The sequence below is a fragment of the Electrophorus electricus genome, chromosome 2 (assembly GCF_041902795.1).
Source record: "Electrophorus electricus isolate QZ-2024a chromosome 2, ASM4190279v1, whole genome shotgun sequence".
In the NCBI taxonomy this organism is placed as follows: Eukaryota; Metazoa; Chordata; class Actinopteri; order Gymnotiformes; family Gymnotidae; genus Electrophorus; species Electrophorus electricus.
In genome coordinates, this window is record NC_137498.1 from 37345855 (window position 1) to 37362023 (window position 16169).

General features: G+C 38.3%; 2 protein-coding genes across 2 annotated transcripts; both read left to right on the plus strand.

The window, feature by feature from the left end:
- Nucleotides 1–5697: 5697 nt before the first annotated feature.
- Nucleotides 5698–11761, plus strand: gjb9b (gap junction protein beta 9b). The gene is made up of 2 exons (XM_027006367.3): nucleotides 5698–6290; nucleotides 11571–11761. Exons 1-2 carry the CDS (start codon nucleotides 5707–5709, stop codon nucleotides 11659–11661), a joined length of 675 nt encoding a protein of 224 aa, XP_026862168.2. The 5' UTR covers nucleotides 5698–5706; the 3' UTR covers nucleotides 11662–11761.
- Nucleotides 11762–13833: 2072 nt separating this feature from the next.
- Nucleotides 13834–15294, plus strand: LOC113575033 (small integral membrane protein 12). Its single transcript, XM_027006319.3, has 2 exons — nucleotides 13834–13986; nucleotides 14407–15294. Exon 2 carries the CDS (start codon nucleotides 14437–14439, stop codon nucleotides 14710–14712), a length of 276 nt encoding a protein of 91 aa, XP_026862120.2. The 5' UTR covers nucleotides 13834–13986; nucleotides 14407–14436; the 3' UTR covers nucleotides 14713–15294.
- The last annotated feature ends 875 nt before the right edge of the window (nucleotides 15295–16169 follow it).

The following is a 16169-nucleotide window of genomic DNA, read 5'->3' on the forward strand; positions in this document are numbered from 1 at the left end:
TATTGGTTTTTACTTCAGATTCATTAATTCTGCATGAAGTGTGTGCGTGTGTTTTCCAACTTGGCTCAGGTAGTGTAAGCTGGTAATGCTGACCTCAGGGAATAATGTCTTTTAAGGGAGAATCAATTGTGCCTTCTGAAAGGAGACATTACAGAATGCACTACCTCAACATAGTTTACTTACTGAATGGTAAATGTAGAGGTATTCAGCATACGGGGGCGGGGTTTGGCCCTGAAGAGGCCTTCCCTCCCGGAGTGAGGGCAGCCTGCAGCTCTCATTTCACTACAGCTGCAGTGATGGTTGCATCTCCTAGACACAACACCAAGTGAAGTGGGTGCAGCTTCAGCCCTCCCTAGTGGTACCCTGGTGACATTATCCAGCATGCCTGATCAAATTTTTTTTGTCCTCAGTTTTTGTCTGCAGATGGTGTCATCCCTCATAATGACACAGTTGAAGGCATGTTTAATAGTGATATGCCCTTCAGAATCTTAAATCTAATGGCACTCTCTTACAAAAAAAAAAAAAGTTTTTGAGGCCAAGAGAATGAGAGAGACACACACAAAGGACAAAATTAAGGCAGTGAAGCTACATTGTGCTACAAAGTTGGATTCCATTTATCAGCAGGCAGGAAGGCAAGTGGGAAACAATTACACATGCTAATGGTGATTTATGCAAAGCAGATCTTAGTAAAGTGAATGCAAATTAACATATGGTTGCAAACTCGGGACAACAAGATCTAACTTGAGGCAGCTATAATATCACATAATAATATAATAGTATCACATACAAAAAACACATGAAATCTCCACTTAAATGTATTGTTTATCTTTAAGGTAATGTAATGTAATCAAACTATTTGGGCCATTTTCTAAAAGAGTCACACCAGATCAAACATACACCTTTTTCTCTCACTTACACAGACACAAACACACACATCCTTGCCACACACACTCATATGCATTGTCACATAAACTGCTACAAAGTAGAATAATTTGGCAGTCTAATTCAATATATTTTAAGAGACCAATTCCTGGTAACACTGAGGAGACAATGTATCCAATTATGCCCCAAAAGATTCACTGGAGCTCTCTGACAATAATACCTACGTATTCACCAAATCACAGTATATATGGTATGAGCTAAAGTTAAAGTAAAGTAGCCTCACTATTTGGGCCATTGTCTACAAGTGTCACACCAGATCAAAGATACTTTTTTTTTTTTAATGTCTCTGTCACACACACACACACACACACACACACACACATACACACACACTTCCCATACACTCAAATGCATTGACACATAAATTGCTTCAAAGTTGAACAATTTGACAGTCTAAAATAATATAGTTTAAGAGACCAGTTCCTGGTAACACTGAGGTGACAGTGCATCCAATTATGCCCCAAAAGAATCATCGGAGCTCTCTGACAATAATCTGTGCATATTTACCAAACACAACACAGTTATGTAACAGTGGCACCATCAGTCTGAAGTAAACAATGATGCTGCATAAACACAAATTGTACTGTCCTGCCTCCTCCTAGTGCCATACCATCTTATCCTCCAGTGTCATTGCACACTCTTAGAAGTCTGAGTTTTTGTCTGTCTATCTTTGTGTCTATCTCTGTCTGTTTCTCTACCTTTCTCTTTCTCAGTCCTGTTGCCTACCTCTCAATAGTTGATAAGGGAAAGGTTGGGTTTCTTCCATAATCTTACAGGACTTACATGTCTGGATCTCAGACTAATGCAATTTCAATGATCATCAAGACCATCCTTAATGAAATCAAATACATTATTGGCTTTCTCTGTTTGTCTGTCTTTCTGTCTGCATATTTGTCTGTCTGTCTCCCTCTCTCTGAATTGTAAAAACACCTGAAAAGTAGCAAACACCCCTCATTCCTTCCCCAAAGCAAATTCAAATTTTATATATTTTCAACTTTGAATAGTTTTGACTACTACTAACCGCATGCACCTATTTCACAAATGTCTTCTAAAAACCATGTCCTTACAAGTTGAATATAAGAAACCAAACACACACAAGCAAGAATAAGCAGACTGATGCACAATGGTTTATTTACAGACAGAATAGTGCTGAAAGCATTGAGAATCTCATGAATAAGAAGCATAGCACTCAATATTAACAGGAATATGTTTTAACAAATTTTATTAATGATGATAACAATAAACAACAAAAAGGTGGTATTTCCTTTCCTCTATGTTTCGTTCAGACAATAAAACATCAGTATATTTTGTTTTTAAGTTGTCTAACAGTCAATTGAAGCACCCACCCACATCTCCTGTGGTTACAGTAAAGCACGTGATTTAGAAAACGATGAACATCGTCAGTCTGAATCATTCTTAGGAAGAGCAAGCCTCATGCTCATGCCCTCTTTTTGATTTCTTTTACAAATTTGACAGCTCAAGAAACTCATAAAGGTAGGATTTACATATTTCAACATTTGTAAAGTTACCCTCTCTGAAAAGTGTTTTGCTTTGAGACAAATTATGGAGTAGTTGATATAATGCTGATGTTTGTCAATACACAAACAAAGGTATATCAAAGCAGGCACTGTGTCAGATTGAGGGGAGAAAATGGATTCTTTACTGCCCCTGGCTTGGCAAAGAAATCACTGTGTTGTGGCAATGAGATAAAAAGCAACGTGAAACAAAAAGGAATAGTCACTATTTCAACAAAGTTAAAATATCCCTATTTCTGTTTGTTTATTCATAGGCTTTAATTTAAATTATGGCGGATCTTGTTTGTTTGCTTTTTAAAAAATGTTGTTGCTTAGCTTTGTTTTGATGTGATTCAGAATATTCTGTGACAGTTGCTGTAGTTAAAGTCAAAACTTGTTTTGGCAGTGGGGATGACATAAAATGACATGATCATTAACAAAGCACTCTAGAATTTGAAGGAGTGCCAGTAAGTGCCTTGCAGAATTATTGTTGTCCTTGATAATGATAATCTAAAGATCCTAAGTAAAAAAAGTCTTTGCTGTTTTTCAGATTGGTATTACATTGGAATTGTGATAGATGTTTAATCTTTCAGTGAGGTAAAATTATTTAAACAAAAAAATATATTTGAAAAGATGCATCATGATTATTGGCACTCTTTGCATTTAATGCACCTTCCATTCACAAAATAAAAGCACTGAGGTTTGTCTTATAGTGTTGGATAAAGTGGGAGGGCATATATAAAGGTATCTGGGACCACTGCTTTATAGAAAAACCTTTGCACATCTTTCAGTAATTCAGTTATCTCTTGTGAACTCTCCTCAGCTCTTTCAGATTTTCTATGAGGTTTAAGTCAGATTACCATTATTGCCAAAGCAAAAGCTAGATTCAAAATCTAGATTTAAAAGCTAGATTCAAAGCAAAAGTTAGATTTAAGCAAAATATAATAGGAATTTCTGTTAGTAATATGGTTATATGCATAAAACAGCGAGGTGAAGAGCAGAAATAAAAGAATCCTAGCTTTTGAGTTCAGAAAGGGGTCTTTCAAATTTAGTTGGATTTGCCCAACATACATCTAAGGAACTCCAGAAAGGCAGGAAGGCAGACAAATTGCAGGCCTTCAGGCATGACTCCAAGCATTTCCATGATACCCTCAAATATGTCTGTGGACAACAGTTCTCTGGCTCCTCCCCCATCCTCAGTTCAAATGGGAAACAGTTGCTAATAGAGAAGAAGTAGATCTTGTAGAGATGGGCTGAACACTTCTAAAATGTCCTCAACCTCCATCATCAATCAAGAGTGAAGCTGTTGCTAGCCTTTTCCAGGTGGATATCAATCACAACTTTGATAGTGTTCCCACAGAGGAAGTGAGAAAAGTCATCAAGATTCTTGTTCATGTGCCACCCTATGCTCAAGCTATGTGAACATTTAGAACAGATTTCTTCAAGAAAGCCATTGTGGCTTTCATGCTAAATGTGTAACTATATAAACCCCAAAAAATAGACTTTGTGGTCTGTAATGACTAGGACTTGACCTGACCAGCAAGCTGAAGGTATACCATGGAGTAGTACTTACCACCTTAGTGAGACCTGTCCGCAGTCAAGAATCTCATGTATTTTTTACCTGAAATGCCTCTATGGAATCTTTTGCATTAACTGGCAGGACAAAATCTCTAACACTAAAGTTCTGAATAAGGTCAGCATCACCAGCATCTACACCTTCCTGCAAAAAAATCAGGCAAGATCCTGTCAAACAGTTACTGTATGGAGAATTCTGTCAGGAAAAGCACTCATAGCAGGGCAGAATTAGAGGTTATAAAAGGGTTCCCTCAAGGACTTGTATGTTGACTTCAGTAAATGGGAGACACTTGCCCTGGATATCCCAACCTAGCACACCAAGCTGAAAAGAGATCGAGTTAAGTTTAGGGTCGAGTTGCTCTCATTTAAACAGCAACACAGATCCAATATGTGGGAGGATTGGCCTCATCAGCCACCTTAGCACCCACTTCCACCATCTATAAGCTAAATGTTAAGTCATGAACATCAAACATGACGGACAGACATATATAGATGGATGGATGGATGGACTTTATAAGAGTTTCTAAGGGTGCAATTAATTTTGACTTTTTTATTATACCTCAGAGAAAGGTAAGAGTTCATTTATATAGAGTGCTTTAGTCATTATTGTGAAAATCTCAAATAAACCTGTTGTCAAGCACAAATAAGGGACAGGAAAAAGCAGATCCCTCTTCCAGCCATCATTATAAAAGCAATGCAAACGCTGTCTCAGCCTTTAAGAGATAGCAAAACAGAAATCAAGATTCACAACTTGAGATGTGGTCCACCACATCAGAAAATAAGTTTAACTGGATCTTGAATGCTTGTTGTTTATCATAAAGGAGAGAGAACGTAATAGAAAAGGGAATATCTTTCTTTTTTAAACTTGAACCAGAACCAGTTTAAGTAGTAGTAATGTACTTTGAAATGCAGCCTTGTAACAGTAAATTAAATGTTGGGCATATCAATGTCTGTGGAAAACCTTTTTCAGGGAGGTTAAAGTATTTTGTTTAATATATTGGCTGAAAATAAAATTAGGCTTACATCATATAGAGAATCCCTAATAATCACACCTAAAAAAGAATAGATGCATTTTTTTTTTTTTTTTTTTTTTTAAATGTCAGAAAATATAAGCAGTATGAAAATATTTCTGGCTTAGTACCACCCTAAATTTAATTAAAGGCAAATATTTACCATTTAATAATTTCACTACTAATCTAGAGGCAGTCTGACAAAGTCCTTTTCCTGTAACAGTTAGATATTCAAGTGAATCTGATTCCCATGGGATTTGTGTCCTACACTAATAGGCTAACTTGTTCAGTGTAAGAAACAAAGGCCTTATTAAAGATATACAGAACTCATTTGCTGTTTTCAAATGTTTTTCTCTATCAGCTCTCAGCAATAAATGGGTTTAACTGATTTAATGGCATTTGTTCTCCAATTTCTTTAAATAAGTAAAGAGGACAAGGTCACCTATAAAATATGTTATATCTTAATTTTGTTTTCCCTTTGTGTGCACAAAAAATCGAGGAAAAAATCTTAGCAAGGTCATTTCAGTCTTTATCTTGGTGCAGACTAAATTAACTGAAATTGACAGAACATTAAGCATGTATTGTAAAGTACTTTGATCTCACCCTGTTTAGGAGTGTTTAACTGAGCTCAGCTGTAGGAGAGCTGCTAACTTCCTGCAGTAAAGATGAACTGGGCTTCCCTGCAGGATGTGTTCAGTGGAGTCAGCAAGTACTCCACAGCATTTGGTCGCATGTGGATCTCCATAGTTTTCATCTTTCGCACCCTGGTGTTTGTGGTGGCTGTGCAGCAGGTGTGGAATGACGAAGCCAGCTTCATGTGCAACACAGACCAACCAGGCTGCACCAATGTCTGCTACAACCTCATTTTCCCCATCTCCCACATCCACTTGTGGGCCCTGCAGCTCATCTTTATAACATGCCCATCTCTCTTAGTGGTGGGTCATGTCAAGCTCTGTGAGCATAAGGGTTACTATGTCAATCCGGGTAAGAAGCATGGAGGCCTGTGGTGGACATACCTGTTCAGTCTGATATTTAAAGTAGCCATTGATGCTGGCTTTCTCTACATCATCCACTATATCTACCAAGGATTTGGGTTGCCTAATCTCTCAAAGTGCAGCCTGTCTCCTTGCCCTAATGTAGTGGACTGCTTCATTTCTCAACCTACTGAGAAAAAGATCTTCACCTTCTTCATGGTGACCACTTCTGCTTTGTGCATCCCAATATGCATTGTTGAGATTATCTACCTGGTGTCCATAAGCAGTTGCATGACCAAAAAGGGGAAAGTGTGCCTGGTGACAGGTGAGCTGCTCCAACTCATGTCTGACCCTACTGCCGCCTCTAACCAGAACCTCAAAAATATCAAACTGGAGGAAACTGTTACTGAGAGAAGTCAGGGTCAATAAACCATCTAGAACTACTGTTCATTTTTTTCATGAACAAATAGGTAAATTGCATATACTGTTAACAACATGACAATACCTTATTGTATAAACTTGAAAATAGACCATACAATAAAGCAAACCAAGTCTAATTACAGGCTTTGCCTTAAGGAGCATGAAATGACATGACAGTCTTTGTGTGTTAGCTTCATTGATTCTATCTGTCAAGTTTTGTCAAAAAGATCTAAAGAATTTTTGTAATGTATAAATCACCTGATGTTTTATATAGTCCCAATAGTACTCACAGTGGATCCACTGTGTTGGGACACAGTCTTATCTTTTAGTTTTGGAAGTTTATTTTGAAGAAGAAAAAAAAAGGTTAATAATTTATTTCTTATGTAAGGTCTTCTATCTAGGCTACCTTGGAATGGAGGGATTTAAAGGCTCCTTTACTTGGTTAAGGTGCATACTGCCCCCTAGTGTATAAACATGAGGAAAACCATTTTCAGAAACAACTGCAATCCCCTCATCCTCATTACCAAAAAGATACAACCTGCAATTGCAATAAACGTTTTCCTTGTTATGGGTCATCATTTTTATTTTGTGTGTTTTATGTGTTATTAATAATGTGTATGCAATAAGATGATGGCTATATAGGTTACTGTAGCTATAGCTTTCATATGTTTGTTTATTATGTATTCTTCTTCATCTTGATGCCACTTTTGATAGAGTAGTATACTAAGATTTACATTATCATTCTACATAGGTATTTCTGACCCAGCACTAGAATGGTTCAGATCATAGCCTTTACAACAGAACAGAATCCATCACCTTAGAGAAACATAAATAATCTAATTCCCCAGTCAATCATGGTGCACCCCAAGGATCAGTTCAGTCCCTTCCTCCCACCTTTCATTGTTGTGCAAATGAAATTGAGTTGCATCTAAGTGTTCGACCATCATTATCCTGTCACAGATGCTGTTTGCATGCATTTCTGAATTAAACCTCTGGTTAGATGGAAATCTTCTTAGGTTAAACAGAAAAAAAGAAGTGTTGCTAGTAGGCCCCAAATCCTGACTATCTAGGCTATCCTGTTTCCCTGCCACCATTGTCAATCCTGTGCAGGTTGTTAGGAATCATGGTGTTGTTCCTGACCACATGCTTTTAAACTCACATCTCTCACTAAATCAATCTTTTGTCACCTTTGTATCACTGTCTGTCTTCTCCTGTTTCTCAACATGAAACTCTCATCCATGCCTTTATTAGCTCTTGTATTGAATCTTGTAACACTATCTAGTGGTCTACCTGCTAAAACTCTGAACAAACTTCAAAACATTCAAACCTCAGCTTCTAGAGTACATTTATACACAAAATGATCAGCACACATATCTTTCATAGTCTTGCTACAAATTATCTCCTTACATCCCATCTCTCACCCTTATGTCCTTGGGCAGCAGACTGCTTGCAGTGACACACACCGGGATGGTAGCTCCTTCAGTGCCACAGCCCCGAAACCCCAATATCTGCATGACTATTCTTTGATTTCATTTGTGAAATACCAATTTAAAATAAACACATTCCTCTTTACACAGTATTTTCTTCACCTACTTTTCTCTAAAACAATGGTGTGTGTGTGAGGCAGAAAGGCGCTATATAAATAAAGGATGATGATGATGATGATGATGATGATGGTGATGGCTTTCATAGCCCTCTCTCTCTCTCTCTCTCTCATTCATATATATATATCATATATATATATATATATATATATATATATATATATATATATATATATATATATATATATATATATAGCTAGCTTATGGTTTATGTATTTTCTGTATATAGTTGTGTGCGCATCTTTCGTAGATCTAAACCATATTAAAGATTTTCCTAGCTATCAGCTATGGCCGTTTTGCGTCACTGTACATTGCAAGTGTTTAATACCCCTCGTCCCAATTCCTGACTGTTACTGGTCTTTTGTTTTCATGTTCCTATAATACCTATTGTCGAGCAAACAGAGAAACGTAGCTAATAGGTTCGATTGTCAAAGGAGGTCAACAAATTGATAATATAGGCTACATAAATACAATCTTTTGGGAATAACTGAGACATAAAACAGTAATAAATAAATAAATAAATAAATAAATAAATAAATAAATAAATAAATAAATAAAAAAAAATTAAGTGTAACCAGTAAATACCAAAACATATAACGTAAATTAACTCAACCCTGTGGCAACGTAGTTAATGTTTTGTGTCTTTCTCATCTGATTTGCCCTAATAATGGAATCACGTGTCTACTAAGCAGCAGACAAGGAAGATTCTAACCAACAGTAACCACGTTTACATGCATATTAGAATAATAGCCATGAAGCAGCTATCAAGACCACATCACATTCCCCATTGTAAAGTTTAATAACGTTGTGCGCATGTCCCTTTGCGTCAGAGCGGAAGTTTACAAAATACAACATGGCGAGAGTGAAAAAGTGTTTCTGCAGCAGAGACGGATTTTGTGCTGAAAACTTTAACAGACTTAAAGGCGGTGGGACTGCCATCCAGCTCACTGGCCTCGCAATATTCCAAGAAATGGCCTCCTCTCTCGCCCCTAACATGTGAATGTAAATCACTTTTTTTTTCCGGAGACCGCTATAATTTTATCGCAATTAAAAAAAATAAACGCCAACTGCAAAGGCAGGTCACATTGACACGCACGGGATTTCTCGCTCTGACTGCACTCACGCGAATGTCGTTGCCATGGTACCTTGAACACTGAACTTGAACACAGTGATACTTCACAAGCACTCGTCATTTTGGAGCGGATTAATTGTAGCGTGCATGTAAACAGATTTTCGTCAGACTGCTCAGTAGAGTGTTCACACGAACACCTCAGTCTGTAAACGGAACGAATTCAGTCGGATTGGGGAAAATGTTTTGTATGTGAACGTAACCAGTGAAACGCGTTAGCCCGCAGGCGGGACTCTAAGACTCTGAAGGCGTCGCTTCTGCCTCGCATTATTACAGCGACATGAGTTACTACGGACAGGTATATAGCTTCCGGGATGGAAAGCTAACATTTAGCTTTAGTTTGTTTTTTCAATTCTCGTTAATCCAGCCTTTCGTAGCGAGTGTTCTTGTTGTTGTTGTTATTGTTGTTGCGATATCAGCGAGATGTAAATAGCTACGTGTTTTAAAACAAGCTGTATGAATACTGAAACTGAATCTAGCTTCCTAGCTAGCTAATTAGTTTAGTACGGAGAGTTAGCTAGCGCTAGCTGGTTAGCTAGCTAATGTGGCAAGCGATCTTGATAACTTTATTCAGGAAGTATCCATTTTTAATCGCTGTCCATATGTGGACATTGGTGTCCAGAAGGTTTAGTTTATGTAACAAATATTATCCAACTTGATTTCTTTTTCTAAGTATTTATACACGCCAAAACGACTAAGCAACCCAGTTAGGTTAAGTTAACTGTGCTACCGAGTTTGCTAACCATGCCACATAGCTAGATGTCATTACAAATTATTTTGCCAGATAGCTAGTGGGAAAGACATGATAGAATTTGACTAGATAGTCAACGCACATAATGGCTAACTAACATATGCGTGGTATATGATGTTGAAATAGATTTTGTTACTTATTATTTACAGGGATATCCAGGACCAGGGGGCAATACTCCCCAACAACATCCATCTCCAGGGGCGTCATATGGAGGTGGTTCTGTTAGAGGGCCCTATGGTGGTCCAGCTCCACCTGGAGGTACCCCATATGGAGGTGCACCACCAGGTGGACAGTATACAAGAGGACCTGCACCAGGAGCACCATATGGAGGATATGGCCCACCTGGATCCAGTGGGCAGTATGGGTCAGGAGGTGGTGGTGCCCCTGGAGCACCTTATGGTGTAGGACAAGCCCCAGGAGCCCCCTATGGAGGGTACAGACAGCCCTATGGAGGACAATATGGACAGCATGCTCAAGGAAGTGAGAACAGCAAGCTTTTTGATTTTCCTTTGATGGAATAGTAATATGTATAAGTGTCATTTTAATCTGAGTTATAATCTAGGTGCTGGTGTTTTAGTGTTGTTATTTTTCTTTATATAAAGTTATATAGTTATGCTTAGTTTATATTTTTGATAATTCACTGAATGGGTCAAAATGGAATTTTGCTAAATGTCAATTGATATGACAGACAGCAGATTCAGTCTGGTCTGGCAGATGAAGTTTGGCGCAAGGATAGGGGCACAAAATGACACTCAGATGCAGCAGGTGTGCTCCATCTCCATCAGGTGTGCAGTGGCTGAGGCCTGTGCACAGATAACAGAAATTTATGAAGGTGCTGCAGACAAGTCCTTCATCCCTTTTATGGCAGTTCTATCATCTGCCCATCACCGGGTGACTGATGACTGACTGGTGACCAAGAAGCTGGCAGCTGCCTCATATAAAGAATTGGTACAGGTTGTGCCTGTAGCGGAGTTGGAGTAGTGGGCATGATGATGCATGTCACTTTCTGGGTGTGTGTGTTTTAAAGTGTGCAAAAGTACTGATTTTTATATACAGTGGTGTGTGCTTTATTGGCCACTTGGGCATGAATTGCAGTATGATTGTTAAATGGTCATTAACCTTCACCGAGTGGGACAGCCTGTCTGTTTTACAGTAGCAGGTCTTTGTTCCTCCTTGGGTCAAAATGAGACAGGGACACAGTGCATCACTTCACTAATTACTGTGTGGTTAAATTGTTGTTAGCATGGCACTTGTTATCCAAGGTGTTATCTTTATATTCTCAGATAAAGGCTTTATCCTAGTTTAACCTACTTTTGTGTTGCTGTTGTTCTTTACTTTGTAAACTTTGAGCTATTTCTGTGATTCCTGCAGTGCTTTTCCAGCTTTTTCTTAATGGGAGTGTAATCACTTTTAATTAACAACATAATGATTTTTGTAGGCGTTATGCTGCAGTCTGTTTTGGTGGTTGACAAATGGTTTTGATGTTCCAGGTAACATCCCACCTGGTGTTAACCCTGAGGCCTATCAGTGGTTTCAGTCTGTCGACACTGATCACAGTGGCTATATTAACTTGAAGGAACTGAAGCAAGCCCTCGTCAACTCAAACAACTCGACCTTCAATGATGAGACCTGCCTAATGATGATCAGTTAGTGCTATGCATATTATTTTAACACAACACAGACTCTTGTTCTTTACTGACAGGGCAGTTCTACTGCTAATGGATGTTTTCATGACCACCTAAGCATCTTTAGGTTGACTGGAAGAATGCAATTGATTAAACCAGTAATGCAATAACAAATCAGCTTCTCTATGTGGAAATTCATTAAAAGACAGATTTTTCTTCCTTAGATATGTTTGACAAGTCCAAGACTGGCCGCATAGACATATTTGGCTTCTCTGCTCTGTGGACATTCCTACAGCAGTGGCAGGGCCTGTTCCACCAGTTTGACCGTGACCGTTCAGGCTCCATCAACAGTAATGAGATGCACCAAGGTCAGTGGAGAGGAGAATGATGAGACTTTTGGTAGTAAATTGAACAAATGAAGATGACACAGTGTGGTGGGTAGAGGGTGGGGGATTCTGTGTCTGTGTGTGTCGAGTGTTGGCATGCCTCTTAAATGACCAATTACATGCTTTCATTTGTCTGGGAGTCTTAGTAAATGAGAAATGCTAATTTGTGTATGGAATAAGATGCCCTTCTCGGTGAGAATCGTGTTACTGTACATTCCCTGAGAAATAAAGGGAAGTCCTCCACTTTCCATCATCAGGTCAGCAAACCTCTCTCACTCTTACTTCGGGTTGCATATGATGGGACAGCTTTTTATATAAATTTCTTTTCATGTGCTCTTCCTCCATGTGGTCGCCTATGTTTGGACTCTTGTGTGTACTATGGTTTAGACAAGGAAATGTTTTCAGGATCTCAGATGTACAGCGTACAGTGCTGACTCTTGGCCTATTTCCAACTGCAGTCTCATCACAGTCACTGCTTTTTAATGCCACAATTTTGCATGTTGCCATATTGGCTTTAGGAACAACCAACATTTGCTAAATGTATCTTTTTAATTTCATTTTTTCTTGTTTGTTGTTTAAAGCTCTGTTTGACTTTTACTTCTAAAAATGTTGGGTTTTTTTGTTTTTTGTAATTCAGTTTCATTACTATTAAGTTTTTAGTAGTATTTGTTATTTAGATTAATTTTTACATATGGGTATCATATAAAAAACTTTAAGAATGAATAAGCAATTTTTTTTTTCATTCTGTACAGTTAGTGATTTGACCTATATATCTTTTTAAGGATAAGTCTTGTGTGCTCTGTTCGATTATCTTCCCTCATTCATTTTTCATTTTGGCCATTGTATCATGACTGACAGTATCTCTCTTCCTTTCAGCATTCTCACAGATGGGTTATAACCTGAGCCCTCAGTTCACTCAGAACCTGGTGGGCCAGTATTGTGCTCGTGGCATGGGTAATGCCCTCCAGCTCGACCGCTTCATCCAGGTGTGCACCCAGCTGCAAAGTATGACCCAGGCCTTCCGCGAGAAGGACACCGCCATGACTGGCAACATACGCATGAGTTATGAGGACTTTCTATCCAGTGCCATCACACGACTTATGTGAGGATCTGAATGGGAAATTCACTGGGTGGCAGAGTCTCAGTAGATGACCACTGCATTATGATGCCAAAGACCAGGTGGCACTGTCTAACCCTGCTGTAATGCCTTCCACTGTGGTATACTTCACCTACCCTATGTGCCCTGTGCTGCTGCACTGCTACTGCTGACCCTGTCCTGAATAGACCCACATTTATTGACTTATCGCTTAAACTCTTGCCTGGTTAAACAAATTAAAAATGAAAGCAGTGAGAGTATACTAACATACCATTTAGTTACTTTTTATTTATACGTGAAATATATTTACAATAACCTATTGATTGAGCTAAAGCATCTGCATTAAATCTGTTTCCAAGTATGCCTATCATGGAACATAATTGTATTAACTTTAAAAAAAAAATCTTGTTAAAACTATTGGGTTGATAAACTGCTTGTACTAAATTTTACCAATCAAATGATGCTGGAGTAGTTGCCTATATGAATAACCTTGATATATATATTAATTGATGAATTGCTCGAAAAGTCAAATAACGTCATTTTTCATGGGTAATAACCATATCTTTTCTGCTTTGCGCCAAAATATTTAAGAAAAAAAGTTATTTTTTTCTAATAAAGGTTCATGCTAATTGCTTTAGTGGATGTTTTATTTAATTAATAACATGTATTGAAAAATTAGTTCGTTTTGGAATGTTCTGGACGGGATATTTATGCTAGAAAAGCAAGAAAATGCGTCCGGTCTCAACAGTTCATATCATACGGATGCGGAAGGCGCTTTTTTGAATGTTTGGACGCTAGGTGTAGCCGTACCTCAAATGCATTAAAACTGAACAGAGCGGATAAACGTCAAACGTGGACTTCCTACAGGGCGTTGGAGGAATATGAAAGCCGCTTAGTGTATCGTTGAGTTCAGCACCATGGGAGAACTAGCTAGGTAGACTTCTGAAACGCCTTGAATAGGTAAACCAACAACTGCATTGTGTATTTAGCCTGCTAACGATGTATTTTATGTTTGTTTTATGTGTGGTTGTACGTTTTCAGTGCCGTGTTTCTGTAAGTTAAATTAGGTATACGCTATCCTAGCTAGGTGTCAGGCTAACCTAGCTGGCTAGCTAGTGGGGTTAATGCCGTTTATCCACATGCTAACTTCAACCGCGGAGGATTGACATGCTACAGACGGAGGTTTTTGATGGGAAAACAGGTTATAGGCTTCATTTTAATAAGGTTAGGTAATATAGAATAACATGATGCGAGGAAATACCTAGGTTAGCTATGTAAACGCCTAATCAGTGATTAAAATCTAAATATATCCTAGTTTTCTGTTTGTGATTGTAACTCATGGAACAACCAGAGACTCGCCCGCTTTATATCTTTATGCAGGTTATTTGGATTCAGATTCCGTCTGCAGTTATGTGGCCTGTGATCTGGACAGCCATGCGCACCTACGCGCCCTACGTGACCTTCCCCGTGGCCTTCGTGGTGGGTGCTGTGGGATATCACTTGGAGTGGTTTATCCGAGGAACTCCCAAAACACCAAGAGAAGAAAGGGGTATCGCGGAACTGCGAGAGGATAGGAAACTGGAGGAATGGGTTGGCCAGGATAGCACAGAAGTCCTAAGTCTGAAAGATAAACTAGAATTTACTCCCAAGGCAGCACTGGAAAGGAACCGACCAGTGAAGAATTAGTTGAATGAACATGACTCTTGCCCCATCCTACTTGCTGGTGGCAGGAAAGTATGGTATTATCTAAGGCCAAATGGATAGCTACAAGGTATATAAGCCCATAGTTCTGTAACACTTCCGTCCACTAGGTGGAGATCTTCTGTGCTATAATTCACCCATTCAGCTGCTGGAGCAGTAAACGGTAAATGCTGTGATGGATACAAAATTATCTTCAAAAATGCAATCCAAAAACAACCAATGCTCAGATGCAAAACAGACTTTTGCCTGATTAATCCACTTCTACGCATGCTGGACCTCCACTCACTGTATCATTGTTTGATGCTTTGATGGAGGTTTAGCTAAAGCTGCCTGTCATTTTATTCTACTGTGGTCACATAGCTGAAACTGGACATTAAGATTGTCATTTCCCAAGTGTTTTCAAAGCCAAAAGGAATTCCTGTTGAATGCAGATAGTTACTCTGTGTGCACTTGTAGCTGTGTATGCTTTTGATCTGCTTTTGGGAACTTAATGTGAACAGAAATTAGGCATATTTCCATTACCTCACCAGAAAAATATAAGATAATAAATGGTAAGTAACTCAAAAATGTGTTTCTGGTATTGTTTATAGAAAATAGCCTAATGAGAGTTAAGAGTTTAGTGTATTTGGACAGATGTTATCTATAAATCAATAGCCAAATTCCATTTTGCTGTTTATGTTCATTTGTGATTGGCTGTATGGCAAGTTTCTTTTTAGGTTAACATTAAAAGGAAACCTTGTTCACAATTAGAAATACAGAGAGAGGCTTTTCATAGGCAATTATTCGATACTTTTATGTAGACATTGAAATTCCACCATAAAAATCTTGTTGCTACTTTAGAGGATGCAACCTGCCCCAAAAAGTCATTAATAGAGACTTGCTCTCAAAACTAGGCAATGTGGGCAATGTTCTGTTTCAGCACTGCATGCGGTGTTTTTGGTTTATGCCTTTGAGATATTAACCTCCACTCTTTTGCTTTCATTTCCTTTCATTATATTCAGCATAGTATGACTGAATATTCTTATGATTGGACCAGTAGTGTTTGTCAATCTTTTTTTGGAACATCCATTTAGTATAACTCACATTTTCAATGCAACTGTCTGTGTGACTGATTATATAATGAGAGTATGTCACTATTATAGCATTTAGCATGATTTAAGGGGAAAAAGAGATCTTTGGCTAGCCCCAAATGCACACCTCTCTCTTTCCAGTGTAACAATGTAACTTATCTGCTGCAAAAAAAAAAAGAAAAAAAAAAGCAATTTTTAAATTTACAATTGGCTCAGCTCAATCATATGAGTGCATGTCTAACCAAACAACCTGCTATCAATTGCATTGTAACAATGAAATTAGTTAAATGTTTCTATAAACATACGTTTCCAACATTTGTAAACAAATTACCAAACATGTAACCACAGGTGGGGAAATAAGAGTCATTTATG

What these genes read in the sequence shown, in the direction of transcription:
- LOC113575033 (XM_027006319.3), top strand. Translation starts at nt 14,437, where the DNA reads ATGTGGCCTGTGATCTGGACAGCCATGCGCACCTACGCGCCCTACGTG.
- gjb9b (XM_027006367.3), top strand. Translation starts at nt 5,707, where the DNA reads ATGAACTGGGCTTCCCTGCAGGATGTGTTCAGTGGAGTCAGCAAGTAC. An exon ending in GTTGAGATTATCTACCTGGT is followed by an intron (nt 6,291 to 11,570) that starts GTCCATAAGCAG and finishes ATGATCAGTTAG; the next exon opens with TGCTATGCATATTATTTTAA.